This window comes from Procambarus clarkii, chromosome 13 (assembly GCF_040958095.1).
Source record: "Procambarus clarkii isolate CNS0578487 chromosome 13, FALCON_Pclarkii_2.0, whole genome shotgun sequence".
NCBI lineage: Eukaryota > Metazoa > Arthropoda > Malacostraca > Decapoda > Cambaridae > Procambarus > Procambarus clarkii.
Window position 1 is genome coordinate 11,549,356 of NC_091162.1, and position 27,037 is coordinate 11,576,392.

Here is a 27,037-nt window from a genome sequence, read left to right on the forward strand (position 1 = left end):
CTTTCCCATTCTCACCACTTTGTAATTTTCTAGCATTCCTTAGTACTTCTTCTATCTGTTTGGCACCGTTTAGTGATCCTCAAAGGTCGGTTTTTCCCCCTTTATGTACCTGCCTATTCCTCTGTAGTCACACACATTCTCTGTGGTAGTAAGACCTTCCACAATGCCAACAATTTTATCTACTACTTTTGCTTCTTCTACAGCTCTTTCTGACCTAGATGTTATCTCCTTTTCTATGCAATCAAAAATTATCAGGGACTTACTCTGATCAACTGTGTTTTGCACCAACTTCGGGTTAGATGCCAATTTCTTTCTCACTTCCAACCTAATGTTTGTTTTATCTTGGTTGCTGCAGTGTTTGGCTTCCTTTACTGCTTCTTCAATTTTTTTTTAACTTCTTCCAAAGCTATTTTTAAGAGTTTATTTTCCTCTTCCATGGCTTTGCAATTTGTTTCCAATTGATTATTGTCCATGCACAAGTCTTTCACTAAACCTTCAAGACATAAAACTTTGCTACACAAATGGTCATTACTTTCTTTCAATTTACTGATTATTTCTACACGAGAGTTCACTATAGTATCTAATTTTGCTAACTTGTTGTGTAGACTGCTTATATCAATGCTTTCTTTATTGAATCCCGAAAATCAAGCTCTGTTTTATTTTTTCCTCTTGATGGCTGCCATCTTGAATGTTCTTGTCTGCACTGGAACACTAGGGCAACTTTTTCTCATCCAATTTTTTCACTTCCCTTAGCACATTCCTGTTATCTCACTTATTTTTCAAAAGCACTATCCCTTTATGTTCCCTGGGACACCACTCACTATCATCAACCTGTACTACAATACTTAGGATTGTTGAAATATGCTGGAGCTCCTCTGATGTAAGTGTTAACACTAGGGGGTGTCACCTTTTGAATCCAATCTCTAATTGGATTCTTATTCTAATAACGTATGTGTATCACTAATTAAGTTATTAATGTTGAATGTAATGAATGTAGTGTTGAATGTAATGAAACGCCATTTTCTGGGTGAGCACCAGAGGCTCACTGGCAACCCTCCCTCCCACTGGTCAAAATTTTTTTTGCGTTGGTTGAAGCTTGGCTTCAGAACTGATGCTAGGCAACTGGCGCAGTGAAGTTCGGAGCCCCCCCCCCCTTCCCCCTCTCGGAGCGGGGAGGGCTGCGCGGACAAACAGCGCGGCAGTAAAGTATGATGTTTGCTTGTTTCCTTGGGGTTGTAGAGAATTTCCACCTTTCTGTTCAGTTTTTTTATTAGTTTTTTTACCATGTTGGGGTTTGTTTTGTTATGCCTACCTTTCTGGGTGACTAACCCTGGTCGATGGCAGACAAGGAAAACCCCCAACCACAAGGTTTTTTTTCCAGGGCCATTGCTTCCTGAAACCTCTCTGAAGGGACCAGGTTCTGGCACTGGTCCCTGGTAGGCCTGAATTCCATAGCTAATGTCCCGGTCTAATATAACATACATTAGCCCGATAAGCTCCAGGGAGCCTTTGGGGCTCACCCAGAAAATGGCGTTTCATTACATTCAACGCTGGTTTTTTTGGAAATGTTCACTTTTGGACTTCTGCGGTGAAAAGTCAGTTAATCTGGAAAATTGGGCTCATTCAGCAAGGGGTCCTTCCCGTATAGTCCGGATTAGCGAACTTCTACTTATTTTAAGGTTGCGCAGCATAGTGGTTAAAGACTTGCCCGAAATGCTATGCGTGATAGTGGCTGTACAAGAATGTAAAATTTATATAAATGAATAAATAAAACAAAATAAAAATAAAAAGATTCAAGCTAAGGGAACAGAGGTGCCAAAAAATTTTTTAAACATTTTCTTTTACAAACAGTGGTAGACCGTTGGAACAAACTATGTGAGGTGGTGGTGGAGGCCAAAACCGTCAGTAGTTTCAAAGCTTTATACGACAAAGAATACTGGGAAGACGGGGCACCATGAGTGTAATTCTCATCTTGTAACTACACTTCGGTAATTACACATACACACTTGGCTCATTCCCCACCATTCAACTCTTCTCTCATACTCATCTCACTTATTCACATTCACACTCAACTCATTCAGTTTTTTTCCTAACTTATTTTTGTTTTCACATAACAGTATTGTTTTTCTTCAAATCTTGTTGTACTTGTACTAAAATAGAGAAGATGTGTATGCTTAATTATATAATTTGTTTATAAGTCATTTGTCCTGCCATATATGAAGGAAGTTGGATGGTTAGGTTAGACTTTGGATATTATACACGACTTGGATCCATATGTGCGTGGCTCTCATGAGGCAATACATTCAACTCTGACAACAGTGTTCTCACCACTAAAGCAATCTGACTGTGTGTCTGATAACTGTGACTGTTGGCTGTATCTGTATAGTGACTGATGACTAGTTGTGATAGCAGATTATAGTGTGTGATTGTATAGTAATTGCCGGATAAATGTAGTGTGATAGCAGGTTATTGTGCATGATGACTGTAACTGTAATAGCATGTGGGGAGACAGATAAATTTTAACATTTCGTCAAATGAATTGCCCCATGTTCAAAGTGTTTATTTATTAGCTCAAAATTGCTGCTAAGAGTTATAGAATTAAGAGGTAATTCACATACAGTATTTCTATCAATGTATATGAAGTAACTGTCTAGTAATGTAAGCAATGAATTAACATAAATTTTGCTTACAGACTATACACTGAAGAAGAGTACAACAAGCTTAGTGAAGTTACACCACCGGAAATGGTTCGTTCAAACCTATCTTCAGCTGTTCTCAACTTAATGGCTTTAGGAATTGGTATGTAATTCAAATTTGATTTAAATAAGTTTATTGAGGTAAAAATCTACACAAAGGGATGAGGTAGCTCAAGCTATTCTCACCCCGTTTAGTACAACGTGTTCATATGATATATATATATATGATATATATATATAATTATATATATAATATATATATATATAATTATATATATATAATTATATATACTGTATATATATATATATATAGACTAAAACGTCAGGAGAGGCGACAAGTCGCCAATATACGTCATTCTTAAAAAAGACGAATATCTGGCGAAAATGAACCTCATACTCTCTGACCAAACTAAATTCCAAAGGGTAACGAAGGACACTACAGCCGAATTAAAAGCAAAGGTCAACAAACTGATCGAAACTGTGAACGCCAAGAAATCCGGACTTCACCTGCCAAAGATTATTGGGGAATATAAACCTGGATATGCGTATGGAAATGTCAAGACACACAAACCTGGAAACCCACTTTGGCCAATCATTAGCCAGATACCCACACCCACGTACAGACTGGCGAAGCGACTCAACGGCCTGCTGACTCCTTATGTCCCTTGCACCTTCAGCCTGAAGTCTCCAAAGGAATTTGTTGACTTACTGCGGGGCACACGGGCCACAGGAATAAGAGCCTCGTTGGACGTAGAATCACTGTTCACCAACGTACCTGTGGACGAGACAATCGGGATGATAGCCGACAGAGTGTATTGTGATCCAGCCTGTACTCCTCTTGACATACCAGAATATATTCTAAGGAAACTACTCCAAGCTTGTACTAAAGAGGCACCCTTCTTGAGCCCGGATGGGCACATGTATAAGCAAGTAGATGGGGTCGCCATGGGTTCTCCCCTAGGTGTCCTATTTGCAAACTTCTACATGGGTACCATCGAGCAAAAAGTCTTAGTCAACATGAACTTGAAACCGGCCATATACTGCAGGTATGTTGACGACATTTTTACACAGGTACCTGATGTCAGACATCTGCAGGAGCTGAAGGAGGCGTTTGAGCAGAGTAACGTGCTGCGTTTCACTTACGAGATGGAAAAGGATGGGAAGCTGCCCTTTCTAGATGTAACAGTCATGGAAAAGAGCGGAGGTTTCCACACTGCAGTCTACACTAAAGAAACGAACATAGGAATGTGCCTAAATGCCAACAGCGACTGCCCAGACAGGTACAAGAGGAGTGTTGTTAACGCATATGTCGACCGTGCTCTCAGCCACAGCTCGGAATGGAAGCAAGTCGACGAAGAACTCTGTAGGGTAAGGCAGGTCCTAGTCAACAACGGCTTCTCCAATGGTTTCGTCGAAGACATCATAAGAAGGAAAGTGAAACGCCATGCAACCTCTGAAGAGACAACTAACACAACACCTATACCCCCTATTAGACTATTTTACAGGAACTTCTTTTCCACAGCTCATAAAACGGAGGAAAGGGTCCTGAAAAATATTGTTAATAGAAACGTTATCCCTACAGACAAAAATCAGAGGATACAACTGACGATTTACTATAAAACCAGAAAAACGGCCAGCCTACTCATGAGAAACTCTCCAGACACAAAGCAGAACGCTTTAAAAGAGACCAACGTCGTCTATGCCTTCAAATGCCCTCTTGGGGACTGTAAGCTCCAAAAAACCCAGTATATAGGCAAGACAACAACATCTCTTTCTAGGCGTTTAACGATGCATAAGCAACAGGGCTCCATTAAGGAACATATAATCTCTTCCCACAACCAAACCATCGCCAGAGAAATTCTAGTAAACAACACAGAAATCATCGATAGATACAGCGATAGCAGGCGGCTTGACATTTGCGAGGCACTACACATTAAAAAGTCAACACCAGCAATCAACAGCCAATTATTGCACAACTATATTCTACCCACCTCAAGACTCCGCTCCAATATAGAAGCATCAAGAAATATGGACCAATAGGCTTTCTACAAACACTTCTATTCAATATCCATTGTTTCGTGTTCTGTCTTGTGTTGATGAAATTAATACCCTATTAATACTCTTGTTCTGTCTTGTGTTGATGAAATTAATACCCTATTAATACCACATCTTGTTCTGTCTTGTGTTAATGCCACATCACCCCTTCCACCTCACTCAAGTGTAGATATAAAATCGGAGATGCGTAAGTTCTATTCAGTTGTGTATTTGTGAACTAAAGTCTTTGAAAATGTAATAAGTTTTACGAAACGCGCTCGTGTCGCGTCAGACTAGAAATAAAAATGAATTTTGGAGAATTGATTTTTGATTTACCTCCAACAGTGAAACGAAATGTACGAAAGATTGAGAAAATTCGTGTTAGAATTATTAATCTTACTTTTTCTGTCATATTTAATAATATATATATATATATATATATATAATGTATATAATATATAATATAATTTTTTTTTTTAAACAGTAAACAGAAGGGAGTACCACCTCTGGCTGGGAGAAGGGGGACCCATAGCCTCGGAGGAAACCACGCATAACACATTAGAGGGAATGTTTAGATCCCCTCCAATACAGTTTCTGTGTGGTTTTCTCCTACCACCCCCTTCCCTTTTTTTTTGTGCTTTATTATGTATTTGATGGTTACAGATATACATCAGTTGATACAAAAATAATACACAAAGTGCTTAAAGGTTATGGATCTCTTGAAAAGCACGACAAGTGTACTAGTGGCTGTACAAGAATGTAACAACTCTTGTATATATCTCAAAAAAAAAATAGTTGTGCTTGCTGGGGTTGAGTTTTGGCTCTTTAGTCCTGCCCCTCTGTCACTCACCTGCCATTTACAGGGCCTCTGTGCTTGTTGTACTTCTCTCGTTGTGTTTGTGGGGGTTGCGCTCTGGGTTTTTGGTGTCTCCTGTCGTTCGGTGTAGGTCCAGCTTCTTGAGCCTACTGGGCTCTGTCATTTCTTTTGCTCATTGGGCATCCGTTTCGCCTGTGTCCCATGGTACGTGTGCCCCTTGTGTTTCTTCGTCTGTCTTTGTCTACCCCTCTCATTTCCACTGTGGGGTCTTGCTTGTGGTGTTGTGTCCCTTCTTTCGTGTCTGTCAGGGATGTGGTTTCGGACCTTCTGACGTTCTCGCTGGCGTTGGGTTGTTTTTTCTGTACGGCAGACGTGCCATCTACTCCTTTGCTGGTTCGGGTTGTCCAGATCTTCCTGTTCGGTGGTCGCACTCGAGATCTTCCCGCGGCTCCGTCTCTTCTACGGCTCATTTGGTCTGTGGCGGGGCTGGTTCGGCTCTGCCTGGAGTCCCGCCTTCTGTTGGTGATCAGATGGCTTCGTTGATGGTGTCCCACCTGTGTGCTTCTTCTTGACGGCAGTGTTGGGTATTTTGGCGGTCCTTCCTTTTTCCTTCTATCCCTTCTTAGGTAGCTGTGTTTTGTTGGCGTGGTCTTGTTCTTCTCTTATGAGACTTCGGGGCCGTCATTTTGCCGCATACTGTCACCTTGTTTCGTGCGGCACTGGAGCAGCCGCTTCCGCTTGCGTTCGGTGTTGATGTTACTGCTGCGCCGTTCTGCAAGCTGTCTAGTGTGTTGGTTCACCTCCGGCCAGCTCAGGCGCGTCTGGGTCATCCTGGTAGTTGGACTGGGTGCTCTCATTTCTTCTCCCCAGTTTCTTGTGGCCCCTTCGATTCCGGTTTGTTTCTAGGGCGCTCTTTTTCCTGTTGGCATTAGCCTCTGGGGGTCGGATTGGTGAGCTTCATGCTCTCCTCCAGCTCTGGGGTTTCTTCTCCTTTGGTCGGGGTGATCATTTTGTTCTTCTGCAGCCTTCTCCTCCTTTTCTGGTGAAGAATGAGACTGCTGCTTTCTGGAGGGGTCCCTGAGTTGTTGATGCTTTGTTGGTTAGGAAGGGGATGCATCATGTTTTGTGCCCGGTTGTGGTTCTCCGCCGTTATTGGTGCGCCACAGCTTCTGTGTCTGTGGACACGCTTTGGGTTGATCCGGTTTCCCTTCTTCCCTGTTTGCAGGTGCGGGTCTCCCAGGTCGTCCGCAGGGTTATTAACCCTTAAATTGCGCATCGCATCATATGCTTTGACCAACTTGCAGTAAATTGCGCATCGCGTCATGTGATGCTTTGGAGTACTACGCAAGATTTAAATGGCCCGCGGATACACGGGGTTCACCACACCTTCATCAGGGCTCTTGTAAACAGACGCCATTTTTTTTTTAAATCGTGGGCCAAATTTCCGGGTGTTAGCGGCCTCAGTATTGGGTGAGCTACCAAGCCTGACGCATGCAGCATGAGCTCACAGCACTGCTGTTCAGCTTGTGACCACAGCATCGCCTAAAAATGCCATAATATACTTGTTCATGCTATTATGTAGCGATGATATTATTACAGAAGACCCCTGACTGTGATAAAACTGACCAGGGTTCTGATAATAGCAGGATTGTGGTGATATTTAGCGCTGTGCGCCATGGAGGGAGGAGTAATGCTGTGGGAGGGAGGGTGGTGGCCATGTCTTCTGACTGTGTGTGGCCACCTTTTATTGACTGCACTCACCATACCAGCTTAGTGGTTCGCTATGGTGAACACAAATGTAGATACTTATATATAACGTGTGTATAGAGGGTATAAACAGCAAGAGGAGTAGGTTGGGAGCCACCATTTTGGTGAGGGTGCTGGCGTCGTCTGCACGATTTTTCATGTTGTTTACTGGTGACCACGATGGTCTTTGGGCACCATACCAGTTTACTTGTACAAGTATGGTGAATAAAACAGGTAGATATTTATACATATTGTGTGTATATAGCGTAATAACACCACAAACAGTATTGTTGGAGAAGAAATATTAGTGCGTCTGGCCTTGAGGGCGGCAGCCAGCTGACTGTGTGAGGTCCTATGTCTTTGTGCCTTTACTCACCATACAAGCTTAGATGTACAGTTATGGTGAACAAAACATGTAAATACTTATATATAACGTCTGTATATAAAAGCAAAAACAGTATGGTGGGTGGAGAATGGTGGCAAGTCAGGTGAGGTGAGGGAGGGAGTGGCAGCCAGTGGCGGGCTGCCACTGCCACTCAGCATACCAACTTAGTGATTCGTTATGGTGAACACGAATGTAGATACTTGTATATAGTGTCTGTATATAGTGAATAAAAGCAAAAATAATATTGTGGGAGGAGAATGTGGGTGAGTCAGGTGACTTGAGGGAGGGCGTGAGTGGCTGGCTGGTACACGGCGGTCACTCCTCGTTACTTTTTGACTCATAATAGGAACTTAGTGGTTCGTTGTGGTGAACAAAACATGCAGATACTTATATATAACCTGTGTATATAGTGTAATAACCGACAAAGTCGGTTATTACTGTTTGATGAACATAATTGAATCAACAATATGCACACCATATTTTTGAGTACAGCGATGATTCACTCATTTTATTATATAAATATATCACACTACACACTATTGAATAATATTACAGCAAAAAAACTACGAAAAATCAATCAGAGACATTGAAATAATTAGGTAATTATCTCTTTGTGGCAACTCCGGCCTGACAGCTGGCAATCAACAGACCACCTGGGACGCACGCTGAGTCAGCGCCTGTTTTTTGCCAGACTTCTGCGCCCTATAGCGGGCAATATATGCCACCTACGATTTTTTATTATTTTTCCCATGATCAGTGAATACAAATTAACAGGTTAGGAAGAAAAAAGATTTTTTGTATGCGCCTGTGGGTGTCAAATGGTATATAGCCATGCGCCATTTAAGGGTTAAGTCTGGCCAGCCTGCGGTCTATCCCCGTGCCCGTGACGTTCGCAAGTTCGCGGCTCTTGCTGCCGTTCTTTGGGACTGTGTCTTGGGCGGACATTCGGGCATGGGAATTTTGGCATTCAAACAGGGTCCTGGCTGCTCGTTGCCTTGTTTACGTCCCTGGGCTCGGTCGGGCCTGTGTCGCTTGGGTTGGTGGATGCAGCCAGTTGTCTCGGCTTCGGGTTGAGGAGTGAGTAGTGACCGCCTACCGGGTTAGTCCTTATTCTTCCTCTGTGGTGAGTTAGCTCCGGGGAGCCATAGGGGCTCTCCCCAGAAAACCAGCGTTGAATGTAATGAAACGCCATTTTCTGGGTGAGACCCGGAGGATCCCCGGCATCCCTCCCTCCCGTCTGCGTTTTTTTCGCGTGTTTTGACATCCATTCTCAGAACTAGGGTGTGGATCGCCAGTGCAGGAGGTCTGGGGCTCCCCCTTCCCCCTCCCCAGGAGGGGGAAGGGGGAGCCCCTACACATATAATGGGGTCTTTCTTTCACCTTCATTCAAGCACTACGGCATTGTAGTAAGTTTTTCCAATAAAAATTTGTTTAAATTTTATTTGTAATAACATGGAAATTTGTTTCAGAAAACATGTTGCGATTTGATTTTCCGTCACCACCACCAGCAAAACATTTATCAGCAGCACTAGATGAACTCTTTGCCCTGGGAGCTCTCACTGAAGAGGGTACCCTCACTAAGCCTCTGGGACAGCAAATGGCAGAATTCCCATTACCTCCCCAATTAGCCAAGATTTTACTGGTTTCAGGTAAAGTTACAGTGGTATTGTAAATAGATACTATTAATAATGTTCCTGTGAATCGGCTAATATTTAATTTGTGCAACTTAACTGCAAGGCTGGTGGATGAAGGCCCACTTGAGAACTACCTTTACATGGTGAGAGAAGTTTATTCAACCTGGAAGGCAATCGAGTGGGGCTTGTGAAACCTCTCATATGGTCAAACAATAAATAGTGGACTAACAATGTTCCTTCCTTTAAGTATTGGCCCTCTGGTCCTGATGGCCCACAGAGCCCTGTCGTTATCAGTAAGACTGTGTGTTCATGAGTTATGTTTTGTGGAGCTGTTATCTAACCTGAAGGTTAGAAGGTCTAACCTAATGGTTGGATGACTATTATGATTTAGCAGTAGCAGTACCAGTAACCTCATTGTTGCAGTGCAAGTAATATCATTATTGCAATGCCAGTAACATTCTTGTTGCAGTGCTGTAGAAAGTATTTATCCTAGGTTATCCAGTCCTGTAATGTTGAAGAATGGATGGGTTATGAGAACCTTTAAACCCAGGGATCTCACCGCAATGCCCATACTATTCAAATGCTGTCCCGCATTAAGTACTGCTTGATACCACCTTCAGAGCAGGAGAGATTGCTGAGATAGATGGAATACAGAGAACATATAAGGCACACACAGACATGATAGAGCACCTAAACTATTGGGATTGTCTCTTAACCAGACCACACACTAGAAAGTGAAGGGACGACGACGTTTCGATCCGTCCTGGTCCATTCTCAAGTCGATTGTGATTCTCAAGTCACAATTGACTTGAGAATGGTCCAGGATGGACCGAAACGTCGTCGTCCCTTCACTTTCTAGTGTGTGGTCTGGTCAACATACTTCAACCACGTTATTATGACTTATCGCCTGCATTCTCTTAAGCTCAAAATGTACTTTCTAGAAAGGAGATGATAGGTATCAAATAATATATACTGAACATGGAAAATACTGGAAGGCCAGGTTCCAAATTTGCATGGTAAAATAACAACATACTGGAGTGAACAATTTGGAAAGAAATGCAGAATAAAGCCAGTGAAAAGTAGAGGTGCCATAGGCACAATCAGAGAACATCGTATGAACATCAGAGATTCACGGTTGTTCAATATCCTCCAAGCAAGAATAAGAAATATTGTCAGAACAAATGTTGAAGTCTTCAAACCAGCATTGAATATAACGAAACGCCATTTTCTGGGTGAGAACCGGAGGCTCCCCGGCATCCCTCCTATCATCCGGTCGGAGGTGTTTTCATGTGTTTTTGACATCCAGCTTAAGAACTGGAGGTTGGATTACCGGCGTGGAGGTCTGGGACTTCCCCTTCCCCCTCCCAGGGAGGGAGAGGGTTCGCAGGCGGTGGCGCAGCGATGTGACAACGTCATGCTAGTTGCTAGTTTTCGTTTGGGGAGTTTAGTCCACTCATTCGGCTTTCAGTAGCAATGTTTTCACCAGAATAGGGGTTTGTTTTGGGGCGCCTACCTTGCTGGGTGCCAGACCCGGTCGATGGCAGACATAGAATGCTTCCAACCACACAGGCCTTTCTATAGGCCATTGCTCCTCATGCCTCTCTGAGGGGGCCAGGTTCTGGCTCGTGGTCCCTGGTAGGCAAGAACTCCATGCACTTTGACTGATGCCAGAAAGCTAATAGTAACACATCAGCCTGGATAGCTCTGTGGAGCCTCCGGGTCTCACCCAGAAAATGGCGTCAAGTTACATCCAAATGCTGTTTTTTTTTTGTTTTGTTTTTTATTCCTGGTACCTTGTAGATGTGCCTGTGAACCCATATGATGAAAAAATGGTGTATCTCCCCAAGGTTTGGCTCGACCAGAGCTTAGCTCAGAATGCTACTTAGGAGCCCCACCAGAAAAGATGTTTCATTACATTCAACTCTTATTTATTTGAATATATTATTGACCCTTTTTCTCCAGGCAGATGCCTCCCTACCCAGTGAAAGTGGGAAACAGGGTAATGATAATGAAATATACATGTATTTCCAATAAATCACCAAAGCTGCCATTCATTTTAATATATTGTGTATTATCACTGATACAGACAGGCATATTTATTTATTTATTTATATACAAAAAGATACATTGGGTTTGTGAGAATACATAGCATAGTATTTACAATCTTGTAAAGCCACTAGTACGCGCAGCATTTCGGGCAGGTCCTTAACCCTTAAACTGCGCAACACGTCATATGATGTGTTGAGTAATTTACAGAAAAAGTGCGCATCACGTCATATGACGTGTTGGAGTACTACGCAAGATTTAAACGACCCGCGGATACACAGGGTTCACCACACCTTCATCAGGGCTCTTGTAAACAGACGCCATTTTTTTTAAAAATCGTGGGCCAAACTTCCGTGTGTTAGGGGCCTCAGTATTGAGTGAGCTACCAAGCCTGACGCATGCAGCATGAGCTCACAGCACTGCTGTTCAGCTTGTGACCACAGCATCGCCTAAAACTGCCATAATATACTTGTTCATGCTATTATGTAGCGGTGATTATTATTACAGAAGACCCCTGACTGTGATAAAACTGACCAGGGTTCTGATAATAGCAGGATTGTGATGATATTTAGCGCTGTGCGCCATGGAGGGAGGAGTAATGCTGTGGGAGGGAGGGTGGTGGCGATGTCTTCTGACTGTGTGTGGCCACCTTTTATTGACTGCACTCACCATACCAGCTTAGTGGTTCACTATGGTGAACACAAATGTAGATACTTATATATAACGTGTGTATAGAGGGTATAAACAGCAAGAGGAGTAGGTTGGGAGCCGCCATTTTGGTGAGGGCGGTGGCGTCGTCTGCACGACACCACCGTGCAGACAACGGTGCTGTTTACCGGTTACCACGATGGTCTGTGGGTACCATACCAGTTTACTTGTACAAGTATGGTGAATAAAACAGGTAGATATTTATATATAATGTGTGTATATAGCGTAATAACACCACAAACAGTATTGTTGGAGAAGTATCAGCCATCAGCTTACTGTGTGAGGTCCTACGTCTTTGTGCCTTTGCTCACCATACAAGCTTAGATGTACAGTTATGGCGAACGAAACATGTAAATACGTATATATAACGTCTGTATATAAAAGCAAAAACAGTATGGTGGGTGGAGAATGGTGGCAAGTCAGGTGAGGTGAAGGAGGGAGGGAGTGGCAGCCAGTGGCGGGCTGCCACTGGCTGCCACTGCTACTGCCACTCACCATACCAACTTAGTGGTTCGTTATGGTGAACACGAATGTAGATACTTATATATAGCGTCTGTATATAGGGAATAAAAGCAAAAAACAGTATTGTGGGAGGAGTATGTGGGCAAGTCAGGTAACTTGAGGGAGGGTGTGAGTGGCTGGCTAGTACACGGCGGTCACTCCTCGTTACTTTTTGACTCATAATAGCAACTTAGTGGTTCGTTATGGTGAACAAAACATGCAAATACTTATATATAACCTATTATATAGTGTAATGACTGACAAAGTATTTGTTCACTGCTTGATGAACATAATAATTGAATCAACAATATGCACACCATATTTTTGAGTACAGCAATGATTCACTCATTTTATTATATAAATATATCAAACTACACACTATTGAATAATATTACAGCAAAAAACTATGAAAAATCAGAGACATTGAAATAATTAGGTAATTATCTCTTTGTGGCAACTCCGGCCTGACAGCTGGCGATCAACAGACCGCCTGGGACGCATGCTGAGTCAGTTTTTTCCTGTTTTTTGTCTTCTCCTGTTTTTTGCCAGACTTCCGCGCCCTATAGCGGGCAATATATGCCACTTACGAATTTTTTATTATTTTTCCCATGATCAGTGAACACAAATTAACAGATTAGCAAGAATTTTTTTGTTTTTTTTCAAAATTACATGCTCCTGTGGGGAACAAAGGATATTATACCCCGAGCATGTTAAGGGTTAATCTAACAGATAATTTTAAGTAGGTAAATTCTAGCAGAATTAATAAAATGATAACAAATACATTGCAAGAAAAAAAATTATTAAGATTCTATGGATTTATTTCAGGTGACTTTGGGTGTTCACAAGAGATTTTGTCAATTCTGGCAATGTTGCAAGTTCAAAATGTATTCACAATACCTCGAGGTCAAGAATGCCATGCACGTGCTAACCACCGAAGTTTCCAGGTATGTGAAAAGATGTATATTTGTGACAAAAAAGTAGTATGTTTATGTGGGCCACAGAGCCCAACCTGATAAGATAAAACATTCTTAGTCTGTCTCCTATCCCTTAACCAAAAGAAGTGCTTCACAAGTCATGCTCAACTGCTTCCTGGGTTACCAAAGCAGGCAATCCTCCCTCACCACTTAAACCTGAATTTCCCTGAGGGCACCTTCTATCTATTGGCCACGACAAGGACAGGAAGCCGGTGGTTTGTCAAAGGTTCCCCCCCCCCCCCCCATTCATTCTGAGAATTTGGTGCTCCTTGAGGCTGTCTTGCTAAAATTTCTCCATACTATATGCCACATCAATCACAGAAGTTCCGTTTGGCCGACCAGAGCCAGAATCTGTCCTCCCTCACAGAGGCACAGGGACTGCGTAACAATTCACCATCCCACCTGAAAAAGCCTGAAGATAATCAGCGAAGCATTACAGATACCTGGAGGGTTTACTGAAAGCAATGTCTCGAAACTGCTAAGCAATTCATACACAACAAGGAATTCACTCAAACTAATTCAAAAGTCGTTAATGCCGATCACCACCACCAGGCAGCGAGCTTATGTCGTTGACTACATACCTATTGACTACCTGTTGATTCCAAGGATCAATGTCCCTGCTGCCCAGTCTCTGACCAGGCCTACTAGGTGCTGGTCTGATCAATCAAGCTGTTCGATGTTGCTGCTCACAGCCTGACATAAAAGCCACAGCCTGGATGATCAGGTATCCTTTCAAGGTGTCTGTTGAGTTCTCTTATGAACACTGAGAGGTTAGCCAGTTATGCTCTGTATGTGTAGGGGAAATTCTGCATATAGTGCTCCAGTCCACCAATTGTGGACAAGCCCTGCTGCTTCAAGCTAAGTGCCTGGAATTCTTGAACTTTATTTTTCTGCAGGGGCCATTTGTGTGTTGTGTTGTTCATTATTTTAATGTTAACTTCATGTGTATGTTTTCTATCCTGATAGAATATTCTATTCTATAAGTGTGTTGTGTGGGCTAGGCTCTTGTTGCATCTTGTAGGACTGCTGTAACCTAGAGAATGAAGCTGAAGAGCAGTCACTGCCTTGGATGCCCAAACATCAACAGGAAGGCTGGGATGAAGAGACACGTGACGGGAGCACACCCCCATATGACTCAGGGTCGAAGGTTTCAGCGACCCAACAGACAATAGGTGTGGGGAAAATTAGCTCTACAATACAATAATAGTAAATAATTTCGAAGGACCAGAATTATATTAATAATTAAGAGAACCTGTGACTCTTGGATCTCCTATAATAAATGCAAACATGAAATCAAATAAATCTAGTTAAATGAACTGTAAATTTATATTAAATTTAGAGCTATTTCCATGCACACCCTTTAGGTGGGGGTAAATCTTATACTGTTAATATGCACCTATTAATGGAATAATGCATACATAAAATAATATTTTGATTATCAAATTCTTTCTAGTAAAATATAGCCAGATATATATAAAATATATAAAATATGGCCTTTGCTCCCTGAAACCTCTCTGAAGGGGCCAGGTTCTGGCGCTGGTCCCTGGTAAGTCTGAACTCCTTAGCTAATGTCCCGGTCTAATATAACATACATTAGCCCAATAAGCTTCAGGAAGCCTCTGGGGCTCACCCAGAAAATGGCATTTCATTACATTCAACGCTGTTTTTGTTTTTTTGTTTTTTTATAAATATTATGGCATTTGACGGCAGCTTATATTCATACAAATACTGTATCCCAGAATAATATTGACTTGCTCACCAGATGTTCAGAAATCATGATTTGATCTTGATTACTACCGGGGCTCTGCATGTCAAAAAAAGTACTGGTATTGTATATAGAATGAAAGAATGATTACCATCTATAATACAATTTATGAATATAGTCACACAAATTTTGCTTTTGGAAATAATAATGAATTTCTTTTCTCAGGTTAATGAAGGAGACTTAATTACACTATTAAATGTGTTCACTGCTTACACAAAACATGGAGAGTCAAAACAGTGGTGCATTAAGAAATTCATTAATCACCGTGCTCTCCGTCGAGCTGTTGAGATTAGGGCAAGAATGGAAAAGATTTTAGTCAACTTCAGTATTCCAGTGACTTCTAGTGAAGGTAATATAATTTTGCTTATTTATTAAATGGACCGTGTTTCATGGGGTCCTCCCATCTAGAAAACATTATACTGATTTATAATTGCTTTAGATATTATTCTACTAGGAGGGATACCTGGTGGTGCCTGGGATAGTCTTGTCTGTCTCCCCTTCTCCCACTCCACCCGTCTTATTTTCCCTTCTGCCCCACACCGCCCCCCTTTATATCCACCTGGGCAGATCACCTGACCACCAAGAATAAGTGAAGGAAAGGAAATATAAGAAAGAAGGTAACTGCAGACGGCCTATTGGCCCATACAAGGCAGCTCCTATTAACCCTTAAACTGTGCATGGCGTATATATACGCCCTGAGTAACATGCCCCATGGTGCGCATGGCGTATATATACGCCATAGGGTGCCAGGCCTCATTCAAATGGCCCGCGGCTACACGGGGTTCACAGTAGCTTCCTCAGGGCTCTTGTAAACAGATGCCATTTTAAAAAAAAATCGTGGGCAATATTCTCAGGTGTGAGAGGCACAGTACTGTTGGAGCAACCAAGGCCGGCGCACGCAGCATGAGCAAACAGCATTGCTGTTCAGCTTGTGACCACAGCATCGCCGAAAAATGTCAAAATAAATATATAATTGTTATTATTTAGCGATGACAATATTACAGATGACCCATGACTGTGATATAAATAACCAGGGTTGTGATAATAGCAGGATTGTTGTAATAATTAGCGCTGTGGCAGGAGTGATGCTGAGAGATGGAGGGAGACAGCATTGTTTACTGACTGTGTGGCTAGCTGTTATTGTTTGCATTCACCATACCAGCTCAGTGGTTCTCTATGGTGAACACAAATGTAGATACTTATATATAATGTGTGTATTAGTGTAATAACAGCAAAAGGATTATGCTGGGAGGAGCCATATGGGTGACGGAGGCGACGTCGTCTGCACGATTTGTCTAGCTGTTTAGAGGGTGGCCACTATGTTCTTTGGGCACTCTACAAGCTTAGGTGTACAGTTACGGTGCATAAAACATGTAGATATTTATATATAATATGTGTATATAGGGTAATAACACTGCAAAAGGTATTGTTGGGGGAGAAAGTTTAGTGCGTGTGACCTTGAAAGAGTGAGGGAGCCGCCAGCCGCCATCTGTGTGTAGCGACGACTCTTAGTGCCTGAACTAACTATATCAGCTTAGCTGTACAGTTGTGGTGAACAAAATATATACATACTTATATATAACGTCTATATAGTGTAATAACACCACAAACGGTATTGTTGGGGGAGAAAGTTTAGTGCGTGTGACCTTGAAAGAGTGAGGGAGCCGCCATCTGTGTATAGCGACGACTCTTAGTGCCTGAACTAACTATATCAGCTTAGCTATACAGTTGTGATGAACAAAATATATACATACTTATATATAGCGTTTGTATATAGTGTAATAACACCACAAATGGTATTGTTGGGGGAGAAAGTTTAGTGCATGTGTTGAGGGGTGGCAGCGAGTGGCTGGCTGGTGTGTGGCGGTAACTCTTCGTTGCTTTTCGACTCTCAATACCAACTTAGTGGTTCGTTATGGTGACCAAAACATGCAGATACTTATATATAACCTGTGTATAGAGTGTAATAGCAGCAAAACTATTTGTTTATTGTTTTATAAACATAATAATTGAATCACTAATATGCACATCATACTTTTGTGTATAGCGATTATTCACCACTTTTATTATATAAATATATTACAATACACACTATTGAATAATATTACTGCAAAAAAACTAAGAAAAAATAAATCGGAAACATTGAAACAATTAGGTAATAATATCTTTGTGGCAACTCCCATCTGTCAGCGCGGGTGACGCTGACCGGGTCTGACGACCACTCTGTCAACGCCCATTTTTTGCCAGACTTCCTCGGTCAATTGCGCCCAAAATATGTCGCCTACGATTTTTTTTTTATTTTTTCCGTGCTCAGGGGACACAAATTAACATGTTTAGAAGACGAAAAAAAAATTTTGAATTTTTTTTTTTCTTGCGCACAGGGGTGTAAATGTCCCAAGGACCCCTGAGCAGTGTAAGGGTTAATATCCCCCAAGTGCCATACGGGTTAAATGGATGCTATATTGTTTTGACGTGCTATATTGAGGCCCAACTTGTACATACCAGGGGTCACATTAACCCTCAAACCATTAGGGGCCCAAATGGATTTAACACCCACAGGCGCAACAACAACAAAAAAAAATCCAAAAAATTCTTTCGTCTTGTAAAAGTGTTCATTTTTGTTCCCTGATCACGGAAAAAATAACAAAAAAATCGTAGGTGGCATATTTTAGCCGCAATTGGGAAGGGAAGTGTGGCAAAAAAGGGGCGTTGACAGAGCCTTCGCCAGACGAGGTCTACTCCGCTCTAGCTGTCGGGCGGCAGTTGCCACAAATATATTATTACCTAATTATTTCAATGTGTCTGATTAACTTGTTCTTATTTCTTTTGCAGTAATATTATTCAATGCAGTGAATTGTGATATATTTATATAATAAAATGTGTGAACCATCGCTGTACTCAAAATTATGGTGTGCATATTAGTTATTCAATTATTATGTTCATAAAACAATAAACAAATAGTTTTGCTGTTATTACACTATATACACAGGTTATATATAAATATTTGCATGTTTTGTTCACCATAACGAACCACTAAGTTGGTATTGTGAGTCAAAAAGCAACGAGGCGTGACCGCCACACACCAGCCAGCCACTAGCTGCCACTCCCTGCCTCAACAACACCTCACTTACCCTCATTCTCCTCCCACAATACTGTTTGTGCATTTATTTACTATACACAGACGTTATATATAAGCATTTACATGTTTTGTTCACCATAACTGTACATCTAAGCTTGTATGGTGAGTAAAGGCACAAAGACGTAGCTACTCACACAGTCAGCTGGTGGCGGCCGCCCACAAGGCCAGATGCACTAATATTTCTCCTCTAACAATATTGTTTGTGGTGTTATTACGCTATATACACACATTGTATATAAGTATCTACCTGTTTTATTCACCATACCTATACAAATAAGCTGGTATGGTGCCCAAAGACCATAGTGGCCACCAGTAAACAACATGATAAGTCGTGCAGACGACACACCTCCCTCACCAAAATGGCGCCTCCCAACCTACCCCTATTGCTGTTATCAGACTCTATACACACATTATATATAAGTATCTACATTTGCAACCCGTCCTCGACTCGAGTCCATTACATCCAGCGGTCAACCCCACAGACGCATTCATAAATTTTAACATGCTGTTCATTCAAAACGGGAAATTTCTCAAGTATAAATTAATATTATATTAGCATATTGTGTATATATAGGCATAGGATAGGTTAGGTTAGGTGTTTAGGTTCTGTTGGCGATTATTTGTATTTGTAGTACATGGGTGAAGCATTTATAGCGTTGTGATTCGAACAAAATTCGTCAGTGAAGCACTTGTTCCGGATATGTTCGAACGTCAGCAGTTGTGAGTCGTGTGTAAACCGCTTTTCTTTCATAAACAGGGGGTTTGGCGGGTGCATGGAATCACTTTTGGATCTTTGTTTGGAGGACGGGCTGACATTTGTGTTCACCATAGCGAACCACTAAGCTGGTATGGTGAGTGCAATCAATAAAAGGTGGCCCCACACAGTCAGAAAACGACGCCACCACCCTCCTTCCCACAGCCTTACTCCTTCCATGGAGCCCAGCACTAAATATCACCACAATCCTGTTATCAGAATCCTGGTCAGTTTTATCACAGGGGTCTATAATACTATCATTGCTAACTAATAGCATGATCATATATATTATGGCATTTGTAGGCGATGCTGTGATCAACAGCTGAACAGCGGTGCTGTGAGCTCGTGCTGCGTGCGCCAGTCTTGGTGGCTTGCTCAATACTGACGCTCTCACACCCAAAAATGTTGACCTGGATTTTTTTTTCTAGGTGGCATCTGGCAACTATCGGTCGTGGCTGCACTATAGCTGTCCCTATCCCAGGCGGGGAGTTTAAATTATAGCGCTAGACACGAAATCATACATACACTACATGGCATGCGCGGTTTCGGTTTTGCCACGGAAAGTATATATATGATTTCCACGGTTTAAGGGTTAAGGCTGTTGTTACAGTGTTTGATCAGAGCAGACTCGATCACGTTTCATTCAACGAAATCCTTACTTTTAACAATACATTTTGCTCCTATGAAGTCGATAGAATGATCACATAAACTGGAATGTAAATACAATGCACTGGAGTGCTGGGCTGTACGAATAGCATATGAATGCTGTTTTAAACACGAGGAAAGAGATTTACCCGTCTAGCTGATGTAAACACATGCTCACTCATTACAAGGGATGGAATACACACAACCTGCTACAGACGAGTTGTGTATTCCATCCAAAGTTCATAAACCGATTCAAATTTTACAAAGAAATTGGACTCGTAACCTGAATAATTCGTAAGGTGGGGCATTCGTAAGCCGAGGTGTCACTGCAGTTGTGTGGTGTGCAGGTGGCAGAATTGTCAGTGTCCCACCTACATCTTTAACCATGACAACAGCATGAAGTTTCCTGCCAATCTTTTCACCTCTGTGTCTTTTCATCATGTTCCTTCTGTGTCAGTTCTAGTGGCTAGGAAGTTCTTCACATTCTCTGAAAAAGCTAGGTTCTGACTGGTCCCAGTAAGCCAACAGGACTCCTATGACTGTTAGGACTCAGTATTGGGAAGCTACCTCAGCAAGTTAACTGCAAGGAGCACCAGGGCTGTACCAGAAAGAGGCATTTCACTAAATTTAATGCTGCTTTGTTTTTTATTCACAGGTGGTGTAGATGCTGTGTGTAAATGCATCACAGCGGGTATGTTCCCAAATGCTGCCTATCTCCACCACTCTGGTACCTATCGAACTGTGAGGGGGAACCAATTGCTGTGCATTCATCCATCCTCTGTACTCTACACTGAAACACAACCACAGTGGTTTGTACTATACTGGCTTTCTTCTTGGTTAAGTTAAATAAAACATTGTTTATATAGTTAAACAAGTGACAGGCCTTCAGGGACACAAGGAGGAAGATTGTTTCATACATTGATAACAAAATGAAAGACCTAGGACGAGCATTGAGGTAACAAAGTTGAAAAGAGTATATACATTTTATTGCTCTTGATGAGCGCTCATGGGGGTAATGCGTGGTTTAAACAACCTCGTCCCTCAGGTGGGTCTCCCACCTGTTTTCAGATCCAAAACAGGACTGTGTGGATCTGAGGTTCATTCTGGACTTGTCCCATCTGAACCACTGGGTCTTTTGCCCCTCCTTTCGAATGACCACTTTGTCCCAAGTTCGATGATGTCTCTGGATCTCCAGGACGCATATTGACACATCTCATTTCATCTGGGGTTCAGGGACTGGTTTAGGTTTGTCAAGGGGCGACATGCTTACTGCTTTTGTTGCCTTCCATTCGGCTTGAATCTGGCAGCTCGTGTTTTCACATGCCTTACCAGAGTCGCGGTGACCCGTTTGCATCTACTAGGAGTACGGGTTCTGGCCTACCTCAACGACAGGCTGGTGTGGGCTCCCATCTGGTCAGCGTGTCTGCACGCCAGGGGATTGGTCGTTTCCCAGCTCACCGAACTCTTGAACCACTTCTTTGCCTCTACCACAGGCGTTGTTGCTACGGCTGCGGTCCCACCTTCGGCTGTTTCTGGAGGGCTCCCAGGTCATGCGTCGGTTGCTCGAGCATCAGTGAGGGGAGTCTGAACTTCGCCGTGCTGGTTTACCCACCAGGTCAGGTCTGGCTTCAGCAGCTGTTCTGGTTCCTTCAGGGACGTCTCTTTCACTGCACTCGCGATTGTTGGGTTCGGCCTTAGGGACCTTGCATCGTTGGTTTCCTCTTCGGGTTTTTCGGGGTTCGGTGCCGTGACGCCTACCCAAGCCCTCACTTGATACTTTCATTACACGGATTCATCATCTCTTGGCTGGGGGTTTGCGACCAGTGCTCACCAGGCCAGCCAAGGTCAGTGGGGTCCGTCCCTCCGTCAAGCTTACAGCATGGTGCGGGAGTTCGCTGTGGTGAGGCTGTCGCTTCAGAGGGTTCTTGTTGCTCTCAGATTGACGATGAAAAGTTTCATGGCGCCACCTTGGTCACTGGCTCTGGGTGGCCAAGATGGCATCTGTTTACTGTGGGCCTAAGGAAGCAGATATGAGCCCTGTGCACTTGCGAGACTTTTAAGTCTTATGTGGTACTGTACGAGCTCTGTTATTCAAAGCCCGCTAAACCAAATACAGTACAGTGGTACCTCGGTTCACAAACTTTTCGGGTTACGAGCCCGATTTGTTCGGAAAATTTGAATCGGGATACAAACTTTACCTCAGGATACGAGTTTGTTGATATGCATACGGCCAACCTAGAGCGTGGTGGCACGGCGATCGCGCCTCACGCCCAGTGACTATCCCACTTGAATTCTTCGCAAGGATTTACAGTTTCTTTTTGGCTATTTGAGCATAAAAGTTATTATATATCTTGCCATGAGTCCCAAGAAAGCCAGTAGTAAGGTTCAAGGCAAGAAATCACATGTGAGAATGACCATAGAGAAAAACCAAGAGATCATTCGTAAGCATGAAAATGGTACTCGTGTTGTTGAACTAGCTAAGCAATACAACAAATCCATGTCAACAATATGCACTGTACTTGCCAAGAAAAATGACATTTTGAATGCTTAAATGGCAAAAGGTGTATCAATAATCACGAAACAAAGAACACAAATACTTAAGGATGTGGAAAAGTTGATATTAATTTGGATACACAACAAGGAGTTAGCAGGTGATAGTGTTTCAGAGGCCATCATTTGTGAGAAAGCCAGGGTATTGCACGAAGACCTTGTAAAGAAAACCCCTGGAACGAGTGCAGATACGAAAGACTTTAAAGCAAGCAGGGGATGGTTTAAAAAAGAAATGGTATTCATAGTGTTGTGAGGCATGGGGAGGCTGCCAGCTCAGATAAACCAGTGGCTGAAAGATTTATTAAAGAATTTAAAGATTTTGTAGAGGCTGAAGGATTCCTACTGCAACAAATGTTTAATTGTGATGAGACATGACTGCTCTGGAAAAGATTGCCTAAGAGGACATACATTACTCACGAGGAGAAATCATTGCCTGGACACAAGCCTATAAAAGATAGGTTTACGCTTGTGCTGTGGGGATTTGAAAATTAAGCCCTTACTTGTGTATCATTCTGAAAATCTAAAGGTTTTAAAAAAATATAGTGTGCAGAAAAACCAAATGTGTGTGATGTGGAGGGCATGGGTGACTAGGATTATTTTTACGGAGTGGGTAAATGATGTGGTATGCCCTGCCATACAAAAATATCTGCAGGAGAAAAGTTTGCCACTCAAGGTCCTGCTTTTCGACAATGCTCCTGCTCGTCCTCCAGGTCCATTGTTGAACAAATTTAATTTTGTCACAAAGTTCCTTCCTCCTAACACCACTCCTCTAATTCAGCCTATGGACCAGAAAATCATAGCGAATTTTAAGAAACTTTATGAAAGGGCACTTTTCCAGATATGTTTTGAAGTGACTAATGCCACAAACCTCACCCTCAAAGAGTTCTGGAAAACCATTTTAACATATGTAGTGCTTTAAAACTCGTTGACAGTCTGGCAAGAAGAGACTCGAAGAACCCTGATCTCTGGCTGGATAAAATTGTGGCCTGAATGTGTGTCAGAACTAGACTTTGAGGGGTTTGAGCTTGTAAGTGAAGTGCCTATTGTTAAGGAAATTGTTACTCTGGGCCGGAAAATGGGCTTGGAATTGAATGGTGCTGATATGGAGGAGTTGGTTGAAGAACACAACGAAGAACTGACCACCGAAGAACTCCAAGCCCTTCAAAAGGAGCAGCAACAAGAGGCAGCTGAGGATATTTCTTCAGAGGATGAGGCAGTAGAGAATGTCCCTTCCTCAACAATTAGGAAGTGGTGTAGGATGTGGAAAGAAATGCAAACTTTTATTGAAACGACTCACCCAGAGAAAGCTGTAGTAGGCCATTGCATTAATCTTTTCAATGACAATGTGATGCCTCACTACAGACAAGTGTTGCAAAGGGAAAAACAATCTTTAAAGGAATGTTTCCTTGTGAGAAAATCAAGCAGTAAGCCACAACCAGGATCTAGTTGTATGCAGGCAAAACGTGCTAGAGTGTGCACTCCAGAGAAATCTTCACTGCCTGATGTTACAGTGGAAAGGGACACCCCCCCCCCCCCTTTCAAACAGTAACACCTCTCCTCCTCCCCCCCCCTCCTCACAATCTTCATACGCCAACATGAGTCATCAGCAAGGGTAAGTAGTAACTTGAACATACTTTTGTAGTGAAGATTTGGGTGAATTAGGTATAAAATTTACTTTGAAGTGAGGTTTTTGGGGAGTCAGGAACAGATTAATTCATTTCCCATTATTTCTTATGGGGAAATTTGCTTCAGTTTACGAATTTTCAGGTTACGAATCGTCTCCAGAAACGGATTAAATTCGTAAACCGAGGTACCCCTGTATTTGGGTTATCCGAACAAATTCAGATAACTGGAGATTAGGTTACATAAATTTTCAAGAACTACACACTTCAAAATCTATAGTATCACACAAGAGAACTACAAGGCAAGATAGTTTCTCTTGAATTATATTTTTTATTTATAGTGTATGGAAATTAGTTATGGTGGTTGTGCTTCAAACAAATTGCTAATACAATGGGGCCTCGACTTACGATGCTAATCTGTTCCCAGAGACGGATCGTAAGTCAAAATATCGTAAGTCGAACCGATTTTTCCCATAAGAAATAAAGGGATTTGAATTAATCCGTTCCCCACCCTCTAAAATATTAACATACAAATACATTTGTACTGAATACAATGTTTCTTTCTAACTACAATACAGTACCTAAGTTTATCTTACCTTTATGGAGGGCTCTTAATGGCATATGGAAGATGGGTGATGAGGGGGAAGGAGGAGAGCTTTTACTGTTTGGAAGGGAAGTCCCCTTCCATTATCACATCAGGCAGTGATGTTTTCTCTGGGGTACTCTCTCTCTCCTATGTTTTGCCTGAATACCACTAGGACCTGGTTGTGATTCAGTGCTTGTTTGTCTCGATACAAATTTGTCAAGAGACATTTGTTTTTCCCTTCGTTTCAATATTTGTCTGTAATGATGCATCACTTTAGCACCCATAATGTCCTTTTTCTTAGCCAGTATGGTGGATATCATTGACTGAGATTTGTTGTACTGTACTGCCTAGCCAGTCCAACAATCTGCACACCATCTTCATATTTACGAATAATCTCTGGTTTCTGCTCTATGGTCATCCTTACATGGGATCTCATACGTTGAGCCTTACCACCGACTTTCCTGGGACTCATGCCGTGATATATAATAATTACTTTAATGTTCAAAATGCAAAAAATCACCACAAAAACAAAATTTCTTATAGGCGCGATCGTCACTAAGCGGGCAGCTGTAGTAAACTGAGGTAGGTCGGCCGCGTGACTGGGAACCACGCACTCGGTCGACCCGAACGTGTACCAACAAATATCGCAAGTCGACGACACCATCGGATGTTGAGTCGCATTTTTCGATGAAATTTACATCATAACTCGAAATTATCGTAAGCAGGGGTAATCGTAAGTCGAGGTGCCACTGTATAGTAATTTTTGTACTTCCCTGTAAGAATTCCGCTTATCCGGCAGGGGGTCCTTCCCATATACAGTAATTCAGCAACCCGTTCTCGCACTTTCGTATAGTCAATATTGACTTATTTAATACGTGCATATGTGACATACTAATTTATTGTGAATATTTTAGTTTACCTTGAAAAGCTTCATAGACAACACCGACCTTACCTAACCTTCTTAGTATGTTAAGATAAGCATCTTATTGCTTCGTAATTACAATTATTACTTAATCTATTATAGGTTAAGTAATAATTGTAATTACGAAGCAATAAAATGCTTATCTTAACATACTAAGAAGGTTAGGTAAGGTCGGTGTTTTCTATGAAGCTTTTCAAGGTAAACTAAAACATTCACAATAAATTAGTATGTCACATATGCACTTATTTAATAAGTCAATATTGACTGTAAGAAAGTGCAAGAACGGGTTGCATTCAGATAAGTGAGCTTAAGCAGTACTTTAAATCGTCCATGTTTGATTCGCGCATTTGAAGGGTTAAAGATATTATTTCTATACTGTATATTCCTACTCTATGAAAGCAATTCTTTTGCTTTTTAAAAAAAGAAAGTTAATAAAAATTTAATGATTACAAAAAATACTCTACATTCAATTTTATAATACTATATATTGAGAACTTAGTTATTCTGCATTAATCACCTTCCTTAGAATGTTTACATACACCAAAAGATCTATTTATTTATTCTGGGTCAGAGTTTTACATTGTATTAGTCAGCTTATGAAATATAATGTTACCTACTTGTACAAAGGTTTGAATATATAATTACATTGGCCAGCAAACGTAACTTAAGCGAGTTCTGAAACTTTTATAATTTTTATTTCTATCTTTTTTAGGGTGTTATTCCATGAAGTGCTGCACACATCACAAATGTTTATGCGTGATTTAACTGTGATTGATCCTACTTGGCTGCTTGAGCTTGCACCACATTTCTACGAGAAAAGGACCTTGCAAGATTAATAAAACAGTGTTTCAAGTAAAAATTTTGTAAAATATAGCACTTTTTTTCAGTACCACTGAACAAAATTTTGGTTTATAGCTTGTAATGACATGGATGAATGTACACACATTCCTCAGCTATCAAGTAATTATCAAAAGAAGGCACCAAGCCGGGAATGCTTAGAATGCTTAGAGCATTCACCACATTTGATGGTGTAGCACCATCAAATGTGGGGAATAATCAGAGGGTGCTAAATATCACTAAAGATGCCAATATGAGAACAGAAACGCATAAGACGAATGATAAAGAGTATCTGATTTACCAAGAATTTTATCGAGGGACGGTTGGAAGGCAAGACAGTCAACAAGGATATACACAACTGTAAGAGGGACAATGCAGTTTGGACAATAAAGAGCAGGGCAGCGCTCCATTAAGTGTCCACGAGTTAAGTGTGTATGGCCAATACGCAGCCTTGCCAGAGCTGTTTCCCCACCGTCGGTTACGGTGATAGGAGGAAGGCCACAGGGACACACTACTCTTAAGAGTACACAGTTTGTTACCAGTAACAGAGGACCAACAATCCTGCCAATGGGCAAGGATGGAGAAATAATTAACTGGGTAAAAGTCAGAATAAGGAATACCTTTACGGGAGATGGGACAAGTGCGGAAAGCTTCCTTAGCAGCAGCGTCCACACGC

The 27,037-nt window shown here is 41.9% G+C and overlaps 1 protein-coding gene across 5 annotated transcripts in view; it reads left to right on the forward strand.

The window, feature by feature from the left end:
* Positions 1-26,397, forward strand: part of LOC123757211 (probable ATP-dependent RNA helicase DHX35) — a gene marked incomplete at its 5' end in the record, with an annotated part of 54,999 nt that extends 28,602 nt beyond the window's left edge. For 4 of the 5 annotated variants that reach the window (XM_069323628.1, XM_069323629.1, XM_069323631.1 and 1 more), the window contains 6 exon segments: positions 2,693-2,799; positions 9,148-9,327; positions 13,393-13,511; positions 15,472-15,655; positions 20,500-20,653; positions 26,237-26,397. In XM_069323628.1, the coding sequence (XP_069179729.1) occupies positions 2,693-2,799; positions 9,148-9,327; positions 13,393-13,511; positions 15,472-15,655; positions 20,500-20,653; positions 26,237-26,360 (868 nt within the window). 5 annotated transcript variants of the gene reach the window in all.
* Positions 26,398-27,037: the final 640 nt, after the last annotated feature.